Here is an 18,533-nt window from a genome sequence, read left to right as displayed (position 1 = left end):
CTTCATGTATATGAGGCAAGCACTCTTGCCAGTAGGCCATATTCCCAGCTCTTCACTGGAGATTCTATTTAAACTCACAGGTGAAAACAGACATATCCCAGAAAGTCTTTCGACTGCCATCTACTGGTCAGAAGGATTCAGAAAAGAAAAGAAAAGAAAAAGGAAACAAAAAAAAAGAGTATAACTTTTTCCCCTTCATTAAGGTTTGGAAAAACTCAGGGAAAGATACAAAAATAAAAGTAAAGATATTATCTAATAAAATATAAATATTTAAATAAGCATAGATATTGGGTCTGTTAATAATATTCACAGTATTATAACTATAAATCTAGGAATTTCATGTTTAAATTACCTGGAATAGACATTACACCATCCAGCATCCTATTTTGAAACACCTGTCCAGCAGCTATAAGAAAAAAAAATCTATCTCAGAATGAAATTGCAGAAAGTCTCAAAAGAGCATTTGATAATCTAGCACTTTAGAAACAGTTTTTAATAATTTTCTCTAAAAAATCACTGTATATAGCCATAATAATGAAAGTTGGGAGGGCAAATTATTTTAAAAAATAACAAATCTCTATGATATTTTTTTTTTTTTTTTTGCCCGTCCTGCCTTGGACTCAGGGCCTGAGCACTGTCCCTGGCTTCCTTTTTGCTCAAGGCTAGCACTCTGCCACTTGAGCCACAGCGCCACTTCTGGCCATTTTCTATATATGTGGTGCTGGGGAATCGAACCCAGGGCTACATGTATAAGAGTCAAGCACTCTTGCCACTAGGCTATATTCCCAGCCCAAATCTCTATGATCTTTGTCATCTAAAGAAACTGTGAATTTGGCTCATTCTTAAGCACCATTACTGTAACCAATACTACCACCATCACCACCATAATTATCATTATTATCATCATGGAAATCTCAACTATGGTAACAGCCTAACACTTAATTTGTTATCAAAGCTTGTACATGTCAATCACAATTTCAAATAGCTTTTTCTTATTTAATGTTTGTCCCATTGTACAAACTGAGTCATAGAGAGGTCAAGAAGTAATTTCTTCAACATAAGGGTTAAGTGGTAGAACCACAATTTAAATCTGAGTATGGAGACTTAGGAAAGTGCCTTTAACAATTTCATTATACTGTTGCTTCCATTTTTCTCTTTCTCCTTTCCCTTCCTACTCCCAGCCTTTTCCTTTTCTCATTTGCCTTTCTACCTCTGAGGACAATGAAGCCAATAATTCAGGGTATTTATTAAGTTAGTATTTTCTTAACTCACATGACTGGATTTTTAATGATTTAAAAATAAAATACAATTAACAATTGCATAGTTCCTACATAACTTAGAAGTTTAATTTTAATAAAATTCAGAAATCTCCAGAGGAAACATTACAGAAAAGTTTTGCAAATTCTCAAAAAAAGCTATAATGTCAAGGCCCTTTTCTGGCTCACCATCAGTGGGCAGGGATTCCTTCAGTTTTGAGCACTCTGTATCAGTTAACTCAATTCCCATGGTCCGAAGGAGATTTTGAAGATTGCTGACATCAACCTTTTTTCCTTTGAAAAATGAGGATACAGATTTTGAGAGTTTAGCAAGTCATTTAATGATTCTAAATAATGAAATATCCATGCTCATAAAGAATCACCTACAATTTGAGAACATGCAATGCAAGGGCAGAATAAAATTTCACTCTCTCTCTCAGTAGATAGATACATATACATGTTTTTTTTTTCCCACACACATATAGTAGACCTTTAACTTTTCTCCTTCTTTATATGGATCCGTAGATAGAGATGCAAAGAAATATATATATATGCCAGCTCTGTGGCTTGAACTCAAGGCCTGAGCATTGTCCCTGGCTTCTTCTAGCACTCTACCTCTTGAGCCATAGCACCACTTCTGGCTTTTTCTATATATGTGGTGCTGAAGAATCGAACCCAGGGCTTCTTGTATACCACTAGGTCATATTCCCAGTCCTGTGCATCCATAATTTGCAACCACATGGAATAGACAATACTACCATCACACAATTACTGTTTTACACATTAATATTACTCTCCCCAAACTAGGCCTCATTTGCTTATCTTTAATTCAAATACTGCAGATGCTTGATTCATTTTTTTCCATAATCATCCAACTACTGCTAAAGACATGTCATCTTTCAACAAATCTCAACCGCTTACCTTAACACCTAAAGTAAGCATTTTACATGGCCTTTTTGGCTTGGGAATATTATTATAACTTTTACCTTTTTCAGGGGGAGGTATCATTTGCTTTTGGGAAGGCATATTTTTACAAAATTAAGGGTAGAGAAACATCCAGAAGATCATACAACTTGAACACAGCTGATAATAATGTGAAGTTCCTTTTCCTCTTAAGATAATTTCTTAACTGTGTTTAGTCAAAAGTGCACATAACAAATCAATATATAAGGTGGACTCAAGGTATAGACATACACACATATCCATAGAGAGATGTACATCAATAGAGAAATCATAAAAAGTTACTTCTACAATTTATTGAAAAGAAAACTCCTAAATCTATGGACGACAGATTCTAAATTTTGGTTGCATAATTGACCAGTAATTATAATAACACAAGAGAGTAACTAAACCATCTGCATTCTCTGCAAGTAGTTTTTTAGTCTGAATTATGTGATTATGTAGTCACTGTAACAAGGACAATTATTTTATATATTTATTATTCCAAGTAGAGTTTTGTATAAATAATGCTTGTTGTGAATTTCTTGGAAAAGTAAATTACAGAGTAAAATAACAAGATATTAAGACACCCAGTCCTTTAATCTGTTGTTAAGCCTTAAATGATCTAACATCTAAATGTAGTAAATACAGTATCAATAGTAAAAAATTAACACTCCACAACTATTAAAGTGATTGGGTTATAAAATATAAGTCAAAACTAGAATAAGAGGAGGCTGATAGATATATTTTATGGCAACCTTTTTACTTACCTAAGAATTTTTTTATTTCATCCATCACCTTTTTAATGACAGCTTTTCCATCATCTGTAAAATAAAGCATAAATTACATGCATTGATAGTAGAATATGACATGGGATACCAAAGAAATGTACCAATCATCCAAGACTTGCTGTAAAATTTTGTTTATAATTTCACTTCATCTTAAAATCTCTTTCAAGATCATACAGAAGGAAAAATAATCCTTCATGGTAAAATGACCATAATGGCATATAACTTAGGCTTCCTATTTTCCAAGTTATTGAATCATATACAGGGTATACAAAAGTTGAATTTCAAGTTTTTCTTTCTATGAAACTTGTTTACTTGTGTGGATACTTTGGCACATACTTTTTAAATTTAGTATAAGGTTAAAATTTAGAAGTGATTCATATCACTAATAGAGCATGAGAAGGAGAAGGTATAAATGTCTATTTGACCTAGATGTGTATTTTTGCCTCCAGGTAATAATTGTAGTGATAATGTCCTGAAAGACATTATTATAACAAACTGCAGAATGACATAATTGATTAAATTTTCATTTTAAATCATCATTATCAATTATAATTTATTAGTATTTTTGAGCTATAAAAGAAGCAAAAGAACCATTTCTGCTGCAAATCTAGACTCTTCAGTCAGGATGGCCTCCTTGGCTGAAATTAATCTTATGCCTAAATTAACTTTCTTCAGTATTTTTCAGGATTGTTTATTAGATGCTGTCCTATATTAGTCCAAGTAGTCATTCCTCCATCAGGTAAAGTATTGAGTTTTGAAAGCTCCTTGCCTTATTCTTCTTCTTGGAATTGCTTCCAATACAGAAGTGCCTTCCCTCTGGAGAGGTGACCATTTTGAATGCCTCATTGATTTAGAATACACAGGCCCTGCATCTCTATGATCAGCTGATCCTTCTGTACATTCTAATTACCCTCACTGCCTAATCCCTGTGTAATGTATTTCCTCAGAGATATGGTGTCCTGAGAGCATTCACAATCAACTTGAAATACAGATTTCTACCACAAAGTCTGTTTTCTGAGACTAGGTAAATGTCAAGCTATATACAATATATAAATGTATTTTATATATATGAAATATTTATATGTTGTATATAGTTTATGGACAATATATTTGATAGAAATAGATTAATATTTAAATATTTAATAATATATTTGATATTAAACAATTTAATACTAAATATGTAATAATATTCAAATATGTTCATAATATATTTAATTTATGATTTGTTTTAATATTATTTTGGTATTTAATTATACTATTTATTATTATATTTCAATGTAATTTAGTTAATATATTATTTATTTTTATTTTATATATAACATATTTATATATCACCAATAATCATGTGCAAGGCACTTCATCAGTTCCAAAAAAGTGAATGGAGAGGTGCGAAAGTGAACAGTGAGGAATAATAGTCTCACTGTTTGCCTCTTTCAAAATCAGAAATAGCTTCATTGTTTTTCTATCTTTCAAGTGAGATTTAAAGTGCTCAAACACTATCATAAAATCATGAAGATTCTGAGAAGTATTAGGATCCATAGTGTTTCAAGAGCAGGAGAAATACAATATACTTTTCAGAATCATACAGTGGTAGACAGCATCTGTGGTCAATGGAGATAGATGCATTCATTGCTCCTTATTCCCCTTAGAACTTTCATGATTAATGGGTAGGGAGATTGCAGCTAATTATTCACTTAAGGAAATTCATAGTGGTGTTTTATTTTTCTAGTGGCATTTTAATAATTTCTCACTATAATTATTTTCTTGTCTCTTTTGCATTCTATTCAATTTCCATTTTTCCTCACACTATGCTAGAAAATCAAACACTTTACTTTTTGTTTTTGTTTAATTCCTCTCCCTTGTCCCACCAGCAATCTTAGAGACTTCCTTGGTCTTAACAAAACAGTGTAAAAAGTTACCATAACATATGACAGTATAGTGCTGAGAATAATTAGAGAAAGACTGAATCTCACTTTAGGCTTTTTTTTTTCCTCCTTTAAGGTGGGGAGTGTGTGGAAAATGAGGGAAGAGGTAACAAGTTGAAATGTACTCAGTGCCTTACATATGAAACTAACCCCTCTGTTCTTCACTTTGGACAATAAAGGAAAAAAAGAAAATAAAAAATAAATAAAAAGAACATAGATTTTTTTTCTAAATGGCTTAATAATTCTCAATAATTATACTTAGAGGCATTTATACCCAACGCCTCCTTCTGAGGAGCCCAGTAACTTTCACTGCTTACCATCCACTGGCAGCTTCTGAGTCAGATCTTCAAGCTCTGTTTCTGTGAGTCTCATGCTCATGTTTTCCAGAAATGTGTCCAGTTTATTGATATCCATTGTCCCTTCTTGCAAGATACATGGACATAAAAACAAAATTAAAGGGGCTGAGGATATAGCCTAGTGGCAAGAGTGCCTGCCTCGGATACATGAGGCCCTAGGTTCGATTCCCCAGCACCACATATACAGAAAAAAACGGCCAGAAGTGGCGCTGTGGCTCAAGTGGCAGAGTGCTAGCCTTGAGCGGGAAGAAGCCAGGGACAGTGCTCAGGCCCTGAGTCCAAGGCCCAGGACTGGCAAAAAAAAAAAAAAAAAAAAAAAAACAAAACAAAATTAAAGCATTATAAAAAGTAATAGAATTATTAATTCTTATGTATTATGAGTATCATTTTCAGCACAAGGACTGAGGCTCAAGGCCTCAGTAGACAGTAAAAATAACAATAAAAATAACAGTAAAAATAGAGAATCAATAATGGCCTTTATAATCAAAACATTATTTAACACCTCTTTGTGCTCAAAGCTAGCACTCTACCACTTGAGCCACAGCGCCACGTCCAGCTTTTCCTGCTTTTGTGATACTGAGGAATCAAACCCAGGGCTTCATGAGTGCTAGGCAAGCACTCTACCACTAAACCATATTCCCAGTCCTGTAATGTAAAGTTTTAAAAGGCTAGATTAACTACATTATCAATTTAATGACACATGTTATATGTTTGGCCAGCAAATAGTTTGCTTTCAGTAACTATTGAGCTTCTTTCTACAAATGGCTAAACTCCCTGCACAAATTTTTTTTTGACATTTCAAATGTAAGCACCATTTTTCTGCCTAAGAATAAAAACTCCCCGAGTATGGAATTTCTTCCAAAAAACAAAAATAAAAATAAAATAGTAAATCACAATTTATAGAAGTATAAGAATAAAATCAATATGTATGACTAGGGACAATATCCACAATTTAGTGATTGAGGGGCAGTACAAACATTTTGAGGTGTTTTCCTTGCATTTGTAAAATTCATGATTCTTACCTTTAAGAGACTTTACATCATCCATCAACCTATTTTGATAGATCTTTCCATTCTCTGTAAGAAAATGTACACGTCAAATCAGAGGTATAAGGAATTATTCATTATGATAAAATATAAAATTTACAAGTTAGAAAGACATTTGATTATGTACATCAATAAGTTCATTTTAACATAATAAGATTAAGGAATAGAGAAAGTTCTTTCTACAGACATTCCAGTTACTCATGAGCAATATATACAGTTACTACTGGCTAATTCCTTGATAAAACAGTTCATTTTTAGTTCTTTTTATTTTTGTTGTTGTTGTTGTTGCTATTATTAGTAATCTACTTCTTTACTTGTATTATATTCTATTTCTCTATTCACAATTTAATTTTTGTCCTCTCATGGAATCCAAACATGTAAAGTTCTCCTGTGGTGGTGGGATTTATGACTGCACTTCGTTAACTGTTAAACTGAGACAGACATTCTTAAGGCAGAAAAAGGATGAGCTAAGTATTCTGAGATGCATAATCTTTTTTCTGTAATCAAATGATTTAAAAATGATTACAAATACATAAAAGTAAATCCCCTTTAAAGCAATACTAGTATAATTGAAATTCTTACCATTTGTTGGCAGATTTTTCAGCAGCTTCAACAGTTCCTTTTCTGTTGGATATATCCCTATGTGTTCCAGAACATCTTTCACCTCATTGCTATCAATCTCTCCTCCTTCAACAACCACAAAGTGAAAAAATATGAGAATTTTAAAGGGTAATCTAATTCCAAAGCATGAAAAAATATCATTTTAGCCTGTTCCACATGATCTTCACTGCTTGTTGAAGAGCAAAGACAGTGTGGTTTCTCTATACAATCAATTACATTCACATAAATACATTGCTTAACCCTAGAAAAATGATTAACCCTAGTAAAGTGCTGTAAAGATACTGCTTAACCCTAGTAAAGTGATTTATGTCATACTGATAAAGATAAGACAGTATAACTTGAACCTTATATGGACTCACAACATGTAAGAAAAAGAGGTTTATAAAATTTCATTGTGAATTAGGAATTTATTAGAACTGACTCATATATTTTTCATCATATCAATTTTCTGAACATCTTTAAATAACACAATCATCAATATATACATGTACATATATATGAGAGCTTTACCTTCTCGTTCAATTATTTGATCTAGGATTTGTGATACAGGAATATTTTAGTGTCATATCTAAACAGCAACGAACTTGCTACAAAGTCACAAAATTAAATTTCTATTGCTAAATGTAAACAATCAAAAACCTAACCTAACATTAGAGAAATTAGATTAAAAAACACAAACAACAATGTGGCAGAAGAAACAAGGACATGAAAAAATCTTGAATAGCCAGATGCTGGTGGCTCATGCCTGTAATCTTAGCTACATAAGAGGCTGAGATCTGGAGGATCAAGGTTGAAAGCCAACCTGGGAAGAAAAGTCTGTGAGATGCTTATCTCCAATAAACCACTCAGAAAAGGCTGGAAGGGGCACTCTGTCTCAAGTGGTAGAGTACTAGCCGTGAGCAAAAAAGCTCAGGGAGAGCACCAGGCCTTGAGTTTAAGCCCCAGACCTGCAAACAACAACAACAACAACAACAAAAAGCAAACACAAAAAAAACTTGCATAAAACTTACACTTTCAGATTTGTATAAATTTCTTACCTGTGACAGCTTCTACTCCATCCATTAACTCAGTAAGACTAACCTTCCCATTAGCTATAAGAAAAGATAAAATTAGAATAAATGAGCCAGCAAATGGAGTGTTATTCAGCCATAAAAAGAGTGCAGTTGCAGTAAAATGGACGGACTTAAAGACAAATCTTGAGGGGAAAAAAGGTCATCCAAGTATCAGAGCCTTTTAGAATGTCAAACAGACAAGACCAGTAAAGAACCTGCTTTATCATATTATAGTCATTAAATATACAGAGCAAAGAAAGAATATTGAAAGCTGCAAGAGAGAGGCCACAGTTACATGTGGAGGCAAATCAATCAGTAATACAAAAATCTCTGATTTCTCCATAGAATCTTTAAAGCCAGGAGGACATGGAAAGCCTTCAAAGAAAATAATGGCCAATCCAGATGACTAAATCTCACAAAGCTACCCTTCACGATTTATGGAGAAACAAAAACTTTTCATGAAAAAGAAAAAATAGCAAAGAAATTCATGAAAACAAAACCAGAAGATTAAAAAAGAAGATTAAGGGAGATAAAGAAGATAAAGAGATTCTATATACAAAAGAGAAAAAATGACAATCTATGAAAGAATAAAACTCACTATAGAAGAGTAGGGAAAAAAGAGGATTAGAAAAGGAACAAACATTGTAAAAATGAAATAAATTAGTAATATCTTTCACTAATGTAATGGTAATAGTTTCACTAATGTTAATGGTTTCAACTCTCTAATCGAAAGACATACACTGGTAGATTGGATTAAAAATACAAGATCCAACTATTGCTTGCCTATAAGAAACAAACCTCACTGACCAGGACAAATGTGAGCTTAAAAGGAAAGGACATAAGTAACTACATGTGATAGGAATTCAGTCCTGGAAAGCCTAAAATATCTTGCATATACACATTGTCTATACATAGACACTGTAATTTTTCAGAATTTTTGAGAATCATTCTACTGTATGAACATTAGAAGAACTATTGTTGATAGTGGCTATATTCTACTAATGTTATTACTATCTAGCAGTATATTTTGAAGTCACATAATGTGATACATTCAGCTTTGTCCTTTTTTTGACCCAAACTGCTTTCTTATTTGGGTCTTTTGTGATTTCACCTGAATATAAGAATTGTTGTTGTTGTTTTCTTCTATTTCTGCAAAGAATCTCATTGGAATTTTGATAAGGATGGTGTTGATATGTAGATCACTTTCAGTAAGATGGCCACTTATATACATTATAAATTCTGATGATTCATGAACATGGAATCTTTCCATAATTTAAGGTCTTCAATTTCTTTCTTTAGTGTTTTACAAAATTAATTGTAAATATCTTTCACCTCTTTAGTTAGGTTTATCTGTAGGTACATTTAAGACTTTATAATAGAACTGTTATTTCTTCCTCAGCCTGTTCATTATTGAGCTATGGAAAAGCTAACTGGTTTCTGTATGTTGATTTTGTATTATGCTATTTTGCCAAAAGCATCTATAGCTCTAAGAGGTGTTTTTATACTGTCAGCAAAAAGGGACAAGTTGGCTTGTTTTGTCTTTTTCTCTTATTGTTACCCCTTTCGTATCTTTTTCTTGACTTGTTTCTCTGGCTAAAAACTCTAGAAGTATACTGGACAAGTGCAGAAAGAACGGACACTCTAAGAAGAAAATATATGAGTCCATTTTGGAAGAAAGCTATGTAGAATTGGAAATATTGAGGCTGAGTTCTTAAAAGATCACTCAACTGGTTAGATATAATTGGCATGCCAATGAACATGTTGGAATCTTCTGTTTTATTCTCTCAGCTTTTATTCTGCTTCCTAACCAGTTCCAGGGAGATCTGGGTTGGGTAGTAATCCTTATTTTACTTGTAAGATGCACCTTATTTCATTGTAGAAGAGATCAATGATTTGGGATTTTTAAAATTAGGTTATACGATTTCTTTTCCTTCAGTATCTTAAAGAATAATTGTAGAAATACTAATTTAAAAAATTCTGGGGCTGGGAATATGGCCTAGTGGCAAGAGTGCTTGCCTCGCATACATGAAGCCCTGGGTTCAATTCTCCAGCACCACATATATAGAAAATGGCCAGAAGTGGCGCTGTGGCTCAAGTGCAGAGTGCTAGTCTTGAGCATAATGAAGCCAGGGACAGTGCTCAGGCCCTGAGTCCAAGCCCCAGGACTGGCCAAAAAAAAAAAAAAAAAAAAAAAAAAAAAATTCTATGCATTATCTGAGAAGCTTAGTAAAGACTTACAAAAGGAAATAGCAGTCTCTAAGAGGCTTACCATCAACTGTTATGTACTCTGCTAGATCTTTAAGCTCTAATTTTGTGAGTTTGATCGCCATATTTTCCAGGACAGAGTCTATGTCACCGACACTGAATTTCCCTCCTTAAAAAGATAGAAGTTAGGAATGTGAATAAATTAAAGCAATAAGTATTATTTTAATGATAATTTACTACTATTACATGTAATGAACATATGTTCTTGTTAAAAAGTTCAATGTGGTCCTATGTTACATATTATTACATATAATGTTATATATTATTCTGGTACACAATATGAATACAAACAATTTGATTTACTCAAGAGAACAGATAAAGTTAACAGGAGAATTATAATCAGAATCTGCTTCCTAAACCTTGTTGTTGTACCAGGCTCACACTGGAAAATACTTGATGGACTTAAATGACTTCTCTTGATGAGTTCATATTTTCAAACAAATGTTTTTTTGTTTTTTTTCACATTTTCTGAACTTTTGTATTGATGATGAGTTCCTGCCACTGACCAACTTAAAAAACAACTCACATGTGTCTTTTCAGTTTTTTTCTCCTGAAATAGCTACCAAAGGCTAAAATAATTCTTTTGAAGTGAAATTTAGAAAAGTCCAACAGTTTGACTTATGCTAAGAAATATCTAAAATACTAGCTGTTAAATTACATATGTACTTGATAAAAAGCCATGCTTAAGAAATGGTTTATAAATGAGAGACAAGATTTCCTATCTAAAGATATGAATATTATTTTTATGTCATAAGATTTTAAGAAGGTTTTGCCTTTTTTCCTTTGAGAAAGGATGTCTCTATGTATCCCAGGCTGGCCTGGAACTATGTATCCCAGGCTGGCACTGAACTTAAGATCCTGGGGCCTCAACCTCCTGACTGCTGGGATTATAGAAATGCATCATCACACCTAGTTCTGGCCTAGTAAGTTTTTTACTCACCTTTGAGAGACTTCATTTCATCTAACACTTTATTCTGAAATACCATCTCGGCATCTGTAATAAGAGGTTTAATTCATGGCAGAAACATATTATTAAAGACAGTTCATTTACCTTAATTACAATGAAATTTTAAAAGTATTTCTTTTTCAATTTTTATAGTTATTATAAAGGTCATGTGCAAAAGGGTTACAGATACATAAGTCAGGTAATATTTCTTTTTGGACAATGTCCCCTTCTCTTACTCTCTCCCAGTTTTTTTCTCTTTGCTCAAGGCTAGCACTCTGCCACTTGAGCCACAGCACCACTTCTGGCCGTTTTCTATGTATGTGGTGCTGGGGAATCGAACCCAGGCCTTCATGTATACGAGGCAAGCACTCTTGCCACTAGGCTATATTCCCAGCCCTCTCCCAGTTTTTTTCTCTTCTGTAAAACAGTATTTCTTTAAATGTTTCTCCTACTTATCTTCAAATATGAATCAAAGAATAGAAAAATTTTGCTATGTGACAAATCTACACAATGCAGCATTTGAAGCCATTCTTAGAGGTTCTCTGGTATATAAAATATACATAAACATTTTGTAAACTTCTATAATCCTGAACTACATGGTTTTTTTCTCTCTCATTTTTCTTTTTAATTAATTTATTCTTCTTCTTTCATTTTCTCCACATTTTTGCACAGTCCTTGGCAAAACTAAAGACTTATAGCTGGATTCACACTTCCTAACAATTTCCAAAGGAATTTTAAATAGGAAAGTTTAAACTAACTTTCAGAGCCCACTAAATCAAGTTTCCTGTAAAGCCTGAGTAGCATTTTAATGGCTCACCATCAACTGGCAGAGTTTCCTGCAGTTTTGAAAATTCTTCTTCTGTGAGCTCTATCCCCATGCTTTCTACTGTTTTTTGGAGATCATTGATATCAGTTTTTTCACCTTGGAAAAGATGAGAATGTTAACTACTAAAAGAACAAGAAATCTATTTATACTTCTAAGATAGGATGTACAAAATAAAGTTCAGAGTTTAATAAATACTCTTCAAGACTGTTAGAGAAGCTAATTTTGATTTTTTTTTTTGAGAACTAGGACTGAATGGCAAAAAAAACCCAAACTTGTATTTGTATAATTAGTCAGAGAGTTGAATGCTCCTGGATTTGCAACCTAAATTTAAGATTTAAATCTAAAACCTGATCTAGCCAGGCAACAATGGTTCATACCTATAATCGTAGATACTCAGGAGGCTTAGATCTGAGGATTATGTGTGGTTTGAAGTCAACCCAGGCATGAACGTCTGTGAGACTCTTAAGCCAATTAACCACCAAAAAGCCAGAAGTAGAGCTGTGGCTCAAGTGGTAAAGAACAAGCCTTGAGCAAAAAAGCTTAGGAACAGAGGCCTGAGTTTAAACCCCTGGACTGGCACACATACATATACACATTGAAAACACATAATCTGTATCTCATAATAAAAAAAAAAAAACATTTGGAGTTTTTTTTGTTTTGTTTTGTTTTTTGGCCAGTCCTGGGCCTTGGACTCAGGGCCTGAGCACTGTCCCTGGCTTCCCGCTCAAAGCCAGCACTCTGCCACCTGAGCCACAGCGCCCCTTCTGGCCGTTTTCCATATATGTGGTGCTGGGGAATCAAACCCAGAGCTTCATGCGGAGGAGGCAAGCACACTTGCCACTAGGCCATATTCCCAGCCCAACATTTGGAGTTTTAATTTTGTCATTTATTCTGGCTTTCTAGGTTTTAAATATTCATATAATACAGTAAAACATGGGACATCCTCATAAACATGTAAAAGCCAGAATTTAAAAGTCAATGATATATGACTGGTAAGATGCCAATTTAAAATACAACATGAGTGGGCTGGGGATATAGCCTAGTGGCAAGAGTGCCTGCCTCGGATACACGAGGCCCTAGGTTCGATTCCCCAGCACCACATATACAGAAAACGGCCAGAAGCGGCGCTGTGGCTCAAGTGGCAGAGTGCTAGCCTTGAGCGGGAAGAAGCCAGGGACAGTGCTCAGGCCCTGAGTCCAAGGCCCAGGACTGGCCAAAAAAAAAAAAAAAATACAACATGAGTGAGTCTTGGTGCTATAGTACACTTACTTACCTGAAAAAACTTCCATTTCATCAATCAGCTTTGTCATTTCAACTTTCCCATCATCTACAAGAAAATGCATTTCACATACATATATTCTAGCATTTTAACATATTTAACCACTTTATAAGCATGACTTACGAGGAACACATTTAAATATGACAATATATAATGTTTTCACCAATGTATCTTCGGTTTTTATTATTAAAAGTTAATAATTTTAATTAAAAAAAATCTCCAGCTGGGTGTGGTGGTGTGCATCTGTCATCCCAGCTACATGAGAGGCTGAGATAAAAAAGACTGAAGTCCCAGGCTAGTCCTGGGCCACAGGATCACAAGATTCTGATCATAAAATTCTATCTTAACAGAAAAATCCTTCTGTGGTGGTTCATGCCTGTCATCCCAGCCACAGCAGAAGACATAAACAGGAAGATCATGAGCTAGGCTGGCCTAGGCAAAAGGTGAGATTCTATTTCAAAAATAATGAGAATAGCAATAGCAAGAGCTGGAGGCATGGCACAAGCCTGTAAATGAGGTGGACTTCTTTAAAGCCATTTTTTTGTAGTATATATCAACTATATAAAATATGTTTCTTTATGACATTTTCATACATGTATATAGTGTACCCTGACTTGATCATATTTACACCCTTATTACTTTCTCTAGATCTAGCCCCTCTTTTCTAATAGTCTCTCTTCTAATTTCATGTGTTTATTTTAAATATAAATATACATAGGAGAAAAATAGGCAATATGTTGTTCTGGCTTATTTTTCTTAATATGATAGTTGCATAATGTTCAGAAAACAATTTTTTTGTATGCCCTTTTTTTTTTGTTTTCAGTAGTAGCATTGGAATTTCAGTTCAGGACTTTGCACTGGCTAAGGGGGCACTCTACCACTTCATCCTCTTTTGCTTTGGTTATTTTTGAAATAGGGTTTTGCTTTTGTGCATGGGCTACCCTGGACTGTGATTCTCCTACTTATATTCCCCACCATACCTAGGAAAATAAGCAAAGCCACCATGTGTAGCTTTTTCTGTTGAGATGGAGATAAACATTTTTACTTAGATTGGCTGAAACTACGATCATGATTTAGTCACTTGACAGGTGTTTGCCCTTGAGTCCAAGTATTTACTAAGATAGGGTTTATGAATGCTATTGCCTGAGCTGGCCTCAAATTATGGGCCTCCCAAATAGGCTGGATTATAGACATGAGCCATTGGCCCTTGACCATCACTCTTCTTTGTGGCTGAATAATACTCCATTGTTTATACATATCACATTTTGTTTATCTACTTATTTTTAAAATTATTTTTAAGTAGTTGTACAGAAAGGTTTCAAGTCCAAGTGTCAGTGTATGACTACAATGCATCTTGGTCAGTGTCACCCCTTCCATCCTTCTCCCCTATAATATATTTAATTTAAATAATAGAGTAAAACTTTTAGATTAGCCGGAAGGTAGTATGTCTTTAGCAGAAGTTGAGTGGCATATAGGAAAAATGAATCAAATATCTGTAGTACTGTACTGAATGATGGTTCCCTTGGACTATTTATTATTTTCTTATTAGTTCACACAATAATTGTACATATTTATAGGGTACAATATATTTTACTATATGTACATAATGTACAATGAAATCAAGGCAATTAGAAGATCCAGTACCTCAAATATTATTTGCTTTTGGAAGATTCAAATACCTTTGTGTTTGCTATCTTTAGTTAACTACAGTCACCCTACTGTTCTTTAGAACATTAGAACTTGTTTCTCTTATCTAATTATAGTTTGTATCCAATAACTGACTTGTTTCTTCTTCATATATATGTGTATATACATATATATGTATTTTTTCCAGTATTGGAGCTTGAATGCAGAATCAAAGAGCTCTCCTAAAGCTTTTATACTCAAAGCAGGCACTCTACCACTTGAACCACAGCTCCACTTCTGGCTTTTTGGTAGCTAATTGGCAATAAAAGTCTTATGAACTTTCCTTAGTTGGCATCAAACTGTGATCCTCAGATTGTCCTGAGTAGCTAGGATGACAGGTGTGAGAAACCAGAGCCCAGCTGTGACTTATATCTGTTCTTTACTTATTACCCTTTCTAATCTTTGGTAACTTACATCCTACTCTGTAATTATAACAAATCAATGAGTTTGCGTGAGGGGCATGCAGCATTTTTCTTTCTATGCCTTGCTTAGTTCGCTTGACACATGTCCTCTAGTTCCATCCATACAGCTGCAAATGACACGATTTCATTCCTTTTTTTTCCTAGCTGAGTAATATTCCACTCTGTGTATGGACACCATTCCATAATCCATTCATTTATCAATAGGAACCTTTGTTGATTCTATATTTTGGTTACTAGAAAATAGTACTATAATAAACAAGAGTGCAGGTAGCTCTTTACTACTCTGATTTCACTTCCTTTGACTATATATGTAATAGTAGTATAGGTAGATAACATGGTAGTTCTACTTTTAGTTTTCTGAGGAACTTTCACACTGTTTTCCATAGTGGTTATGCAAATTTACATTCTTATTTACAGTATATAGAATTCTCTACTCTCCATATTCTGCTAGCATTTGTCATTTGTTGATTTTTGAAAATGACCATTCTTACTGGAGTTATTTTCTTATTTTACATCTGGCTTATTATCTAAGATACTTTAAATGTCTTTTTGTTGCCAAATAGGTTTTAGATCTTATTAAAAATGTGGAAACACATTGTATCTATGTATGAAGAAGGCTGGTGGGCCAGAAAAGACAGCAGTTGATGAGGTTAATCTAAATTATAGTATTCATGTACGTTGAATTATAATATGCATGTATGTTGAACTTATTTCAAGAAGGGAAAGGGAAAGAGGGAGAAAGCTAGGTATATGAGTTTGATTGAGGTACCTTATAAATGCATGGTATCATCCAATAACATCTCATATTTACTAATGAAAATATCTTTAAAAAGTCTTTAGGCTTTCACACTCAGGGACTCAATTGTATCTTAAACACTCACCACTCACTGGTAGATTATTTTTCATATCTTTAAATTCTGCTTCTGAAACATTCATCCCCATGTTTTCTAGTATTATGTCCAGTTTGTTGATATCAGCCTTTCCTCCTTATGGGGAAAAAAAGCTTGTGAAAAAACTAACAGTTCAAAATATAACAAATATCATTATTTCCTGAATACTATAGTTTTCTTCAGTGTGACAACCAACATCCATTGAGGTCAATGTAAGTGTACAAAGATAACTTATAATACAATAAAAGCAAAGTCACTTTTACTAAGCATATTTTTTCACAACCATTAAAAAATTATTACTTGTTTGCATATCAGTTCACAAAAATTAAAGTAAAATTCCAAACAGTTTCGGAATAGTATAAAGCTTATTTTTTCTCTCCAAACACAGATTAATTTTTCTAGCTCCCAAATGGATTTACCATCTGTTAATATTTTGTTGTTTATTCATTGATCAGACTTAAACTTTATTTTCTACCATGCCAATGACTAGAAAATTCTAGTATAAATGAGTCTTCCATCCAGGGGAGAACATAAAAGGATCATCTGCTAAAATGTATGTAGATCTACAGATTACTAAAAATTATATAATATGTATGTAAACAGGAAATATATATGATGGTTTGAAGAACTATTTCATGACTATAAAATGTTATAAACTGAAAACATGATGATGTCAGACTCAACTTCTTTCCATTCATTATGCTTTCACTCACCTCTAAGAGATTTTAGATCTTCCATCAATCTGTTGTGATAGAACTTTCCATCAGCTGCAAGAAAAAAGTCCCAGTTCAATCAAAGATAAGGCCTGTATCCCCATTTTTTGGAACACCAGACCATGAACTATTAGCCCTAACAAAGCTGAAATGAACCCTCCAATTTCTGGGTTCATTTCCTTAATTTCTCTTTTACTATACTTCTAACCTTTTATGACACTTCTGCCCTTTTATCTTCTAGAAGCAAACCTCCTAGTAGAACTGAGAACTAAAAAATGAGCACTTGAGGTTTAAACCCATTTTTGGCTGAATAGGCTGATTCCTAGCTCTGACAAGCTGATACTTCACTTCAGGTATAGTGAAGAGGTAAATGTGTAAGGCAAACATTTAGAAGGAAGTGTAGTAGAGAGAGTCAAACTAATATTGAGAACATTTAAACACCTATAACAACTTAGCATTTAGAACAGAGGCAAGCAATGTATGGCCAGTAAGACACCAAGCCACAACCTGCTTCCATAAATTACAGTTTACTGAAACACAATGATGTTAATTTGTTTAGCTGTCAACTATGGCTACTTTTCTCTATTAAAAAAAAGAATGGAGCAGTTGTGACAGCAGCAATAAAGCCTAGAATATTTGCCATCTGGCCTTTTATAGAAAACCTTTGTTTGCCTCCTGATCAAGAAAGAATATAAAGAACGCTTACAAGTTAGTAAGAAAATTATAAGCCAATGAATGGGCAAAAGAAACAAAATAGATAACAGGAGAGGAAACACAAATTGTTTATAAATATATGAAATAATAGAGCTAACGACAGTACCACTTTACCGTTTTGACAAAAATTTCCAACAATGGTTAGGAAGAGTAGAAATAGAAATTCTTACTGCAATAGTATTAAATAGTGTTTGTCAAATGTTCCAGGTTCTAGCAGCTTCCAGATTCATGGGAGGATAATAATGCCTGTCTACCCTTCTTGTGGTCAGAGGTGATGCTATTAACCAAATGTAGTTAAGTTCTTTATTGAAATTTCTAGTTCAGCTAGGACTTTTTTTCTTCAGGCACATTTCAATAATTTGTTGTTATTAATGTTTCATTGGCTATCAAACAAGAATTAATAAAAGTTCTCATAGGAAAAAATGGTCTTCAACTCCCTTGAAGGCCATACTGCTACTTGAAATGTTTACCATCAATGGGAAGATTTTTCACCAACTCGGTGTGTTCCGTCTCTGTTAGCTCTATCCCCATATTTTCTAGAATATTTTTTACTTCACTGATATTTTCTTCATCTCCTTCAAAAAGATAGAAATAGAAATGGATGAGTAATTTGCATATTATCTAATGACTTTAATAAATTGTGCTGGATGGTGTGGTACAAAAGCCCATAATCCCCAAGCATTGAGGAGGTAGAGACACAGAAGATCAAATGGTTGAGGCTAGCTTTGACTACAGAGCAATCCAGGCCAACTGCGGCTACATAGTGAGAAAATAATTGTAAATAACAGAATGAATGAATGAATTCT

At 33.7% G+C, this 18,533-nt stretch overlaps 1 protein-coding gene across 2 annotated transcripts in view; it reads right to left on the bottom strand.

Annotated features, from left to right (window-relative positions):
* The window catches only part of LOC125366510, a 77,615-nt gene that overhangs the window by 39,143 nt on the left and 19,939 nt on the right, over positions 1–18,533 (bottom strand). For both annotated transcript variants that reach the window (XM_048367261.1, XM_048367262.1), the window contains exons 12-25: positions 18,198–18,302; positions 17,014–17,067; positions 16,292–16,396; positions 13,297–13,350; positions 12,015–12,119; positions 11,192–11,245; positions 10,256–10,360; positions 7,972–8,025; positions 6,896–7,000; positions 6,290–6,343; positions 5,229–5,333; positions 2,966–3,019; positions 1,446–1,550; positions 353–406 (exon numbers count right to left, since the gene is read on the bottom strand). In XM_048367261.1, the coding sequence (XP_048223218.1) occupies positions 353–406; positions 1,446–1,550; positions 2,966–3,019; positions 5,229–5,333; positions 6,290–6,343; positions 6,896–7,000; positions 7,972–8,025; positions 10,256–10,360; positions 11,192–11,245; positions 12,015–12,119; positions 13,297–13,350; positions 16,292–16,396; positions 17,014–17,067; positions 18,198–18,302 (1,113 nt within the window). The remainder of the gene's footprint in view (positions 1–352; positions 407–1,445; positions 1,551–2,965; positions 3,020–5,228; positions 5,334–6,289; positions 6,344–6,895; positions 7,001–7,971; positions 8,026–10,255; positions 10,361–11,191; positions 11,246–12,014; positions 12,120–13,296; positions 13,351–16,291; positions 16,397–17,013; positions 17,068–18,197; positions 18,303–18,533) is intronic.

This window comes from Perognathus longimembris, chromosome 17, assembly GCF_023159225.1.
Source record: "Perognathus longimembris pacificus isolate PPM17 chromosome 17, ASM2315922v1, whole genome shotgun sequence".
NCBI lineage: Eukaryota > Metazoa > Chordata > Mammalia > Rodentia > Heteromyidae > Perognathus > Perognathus longimembris.
This window is presented reverse-complemented; position numbering and strand designations above follow the sequence as displayed.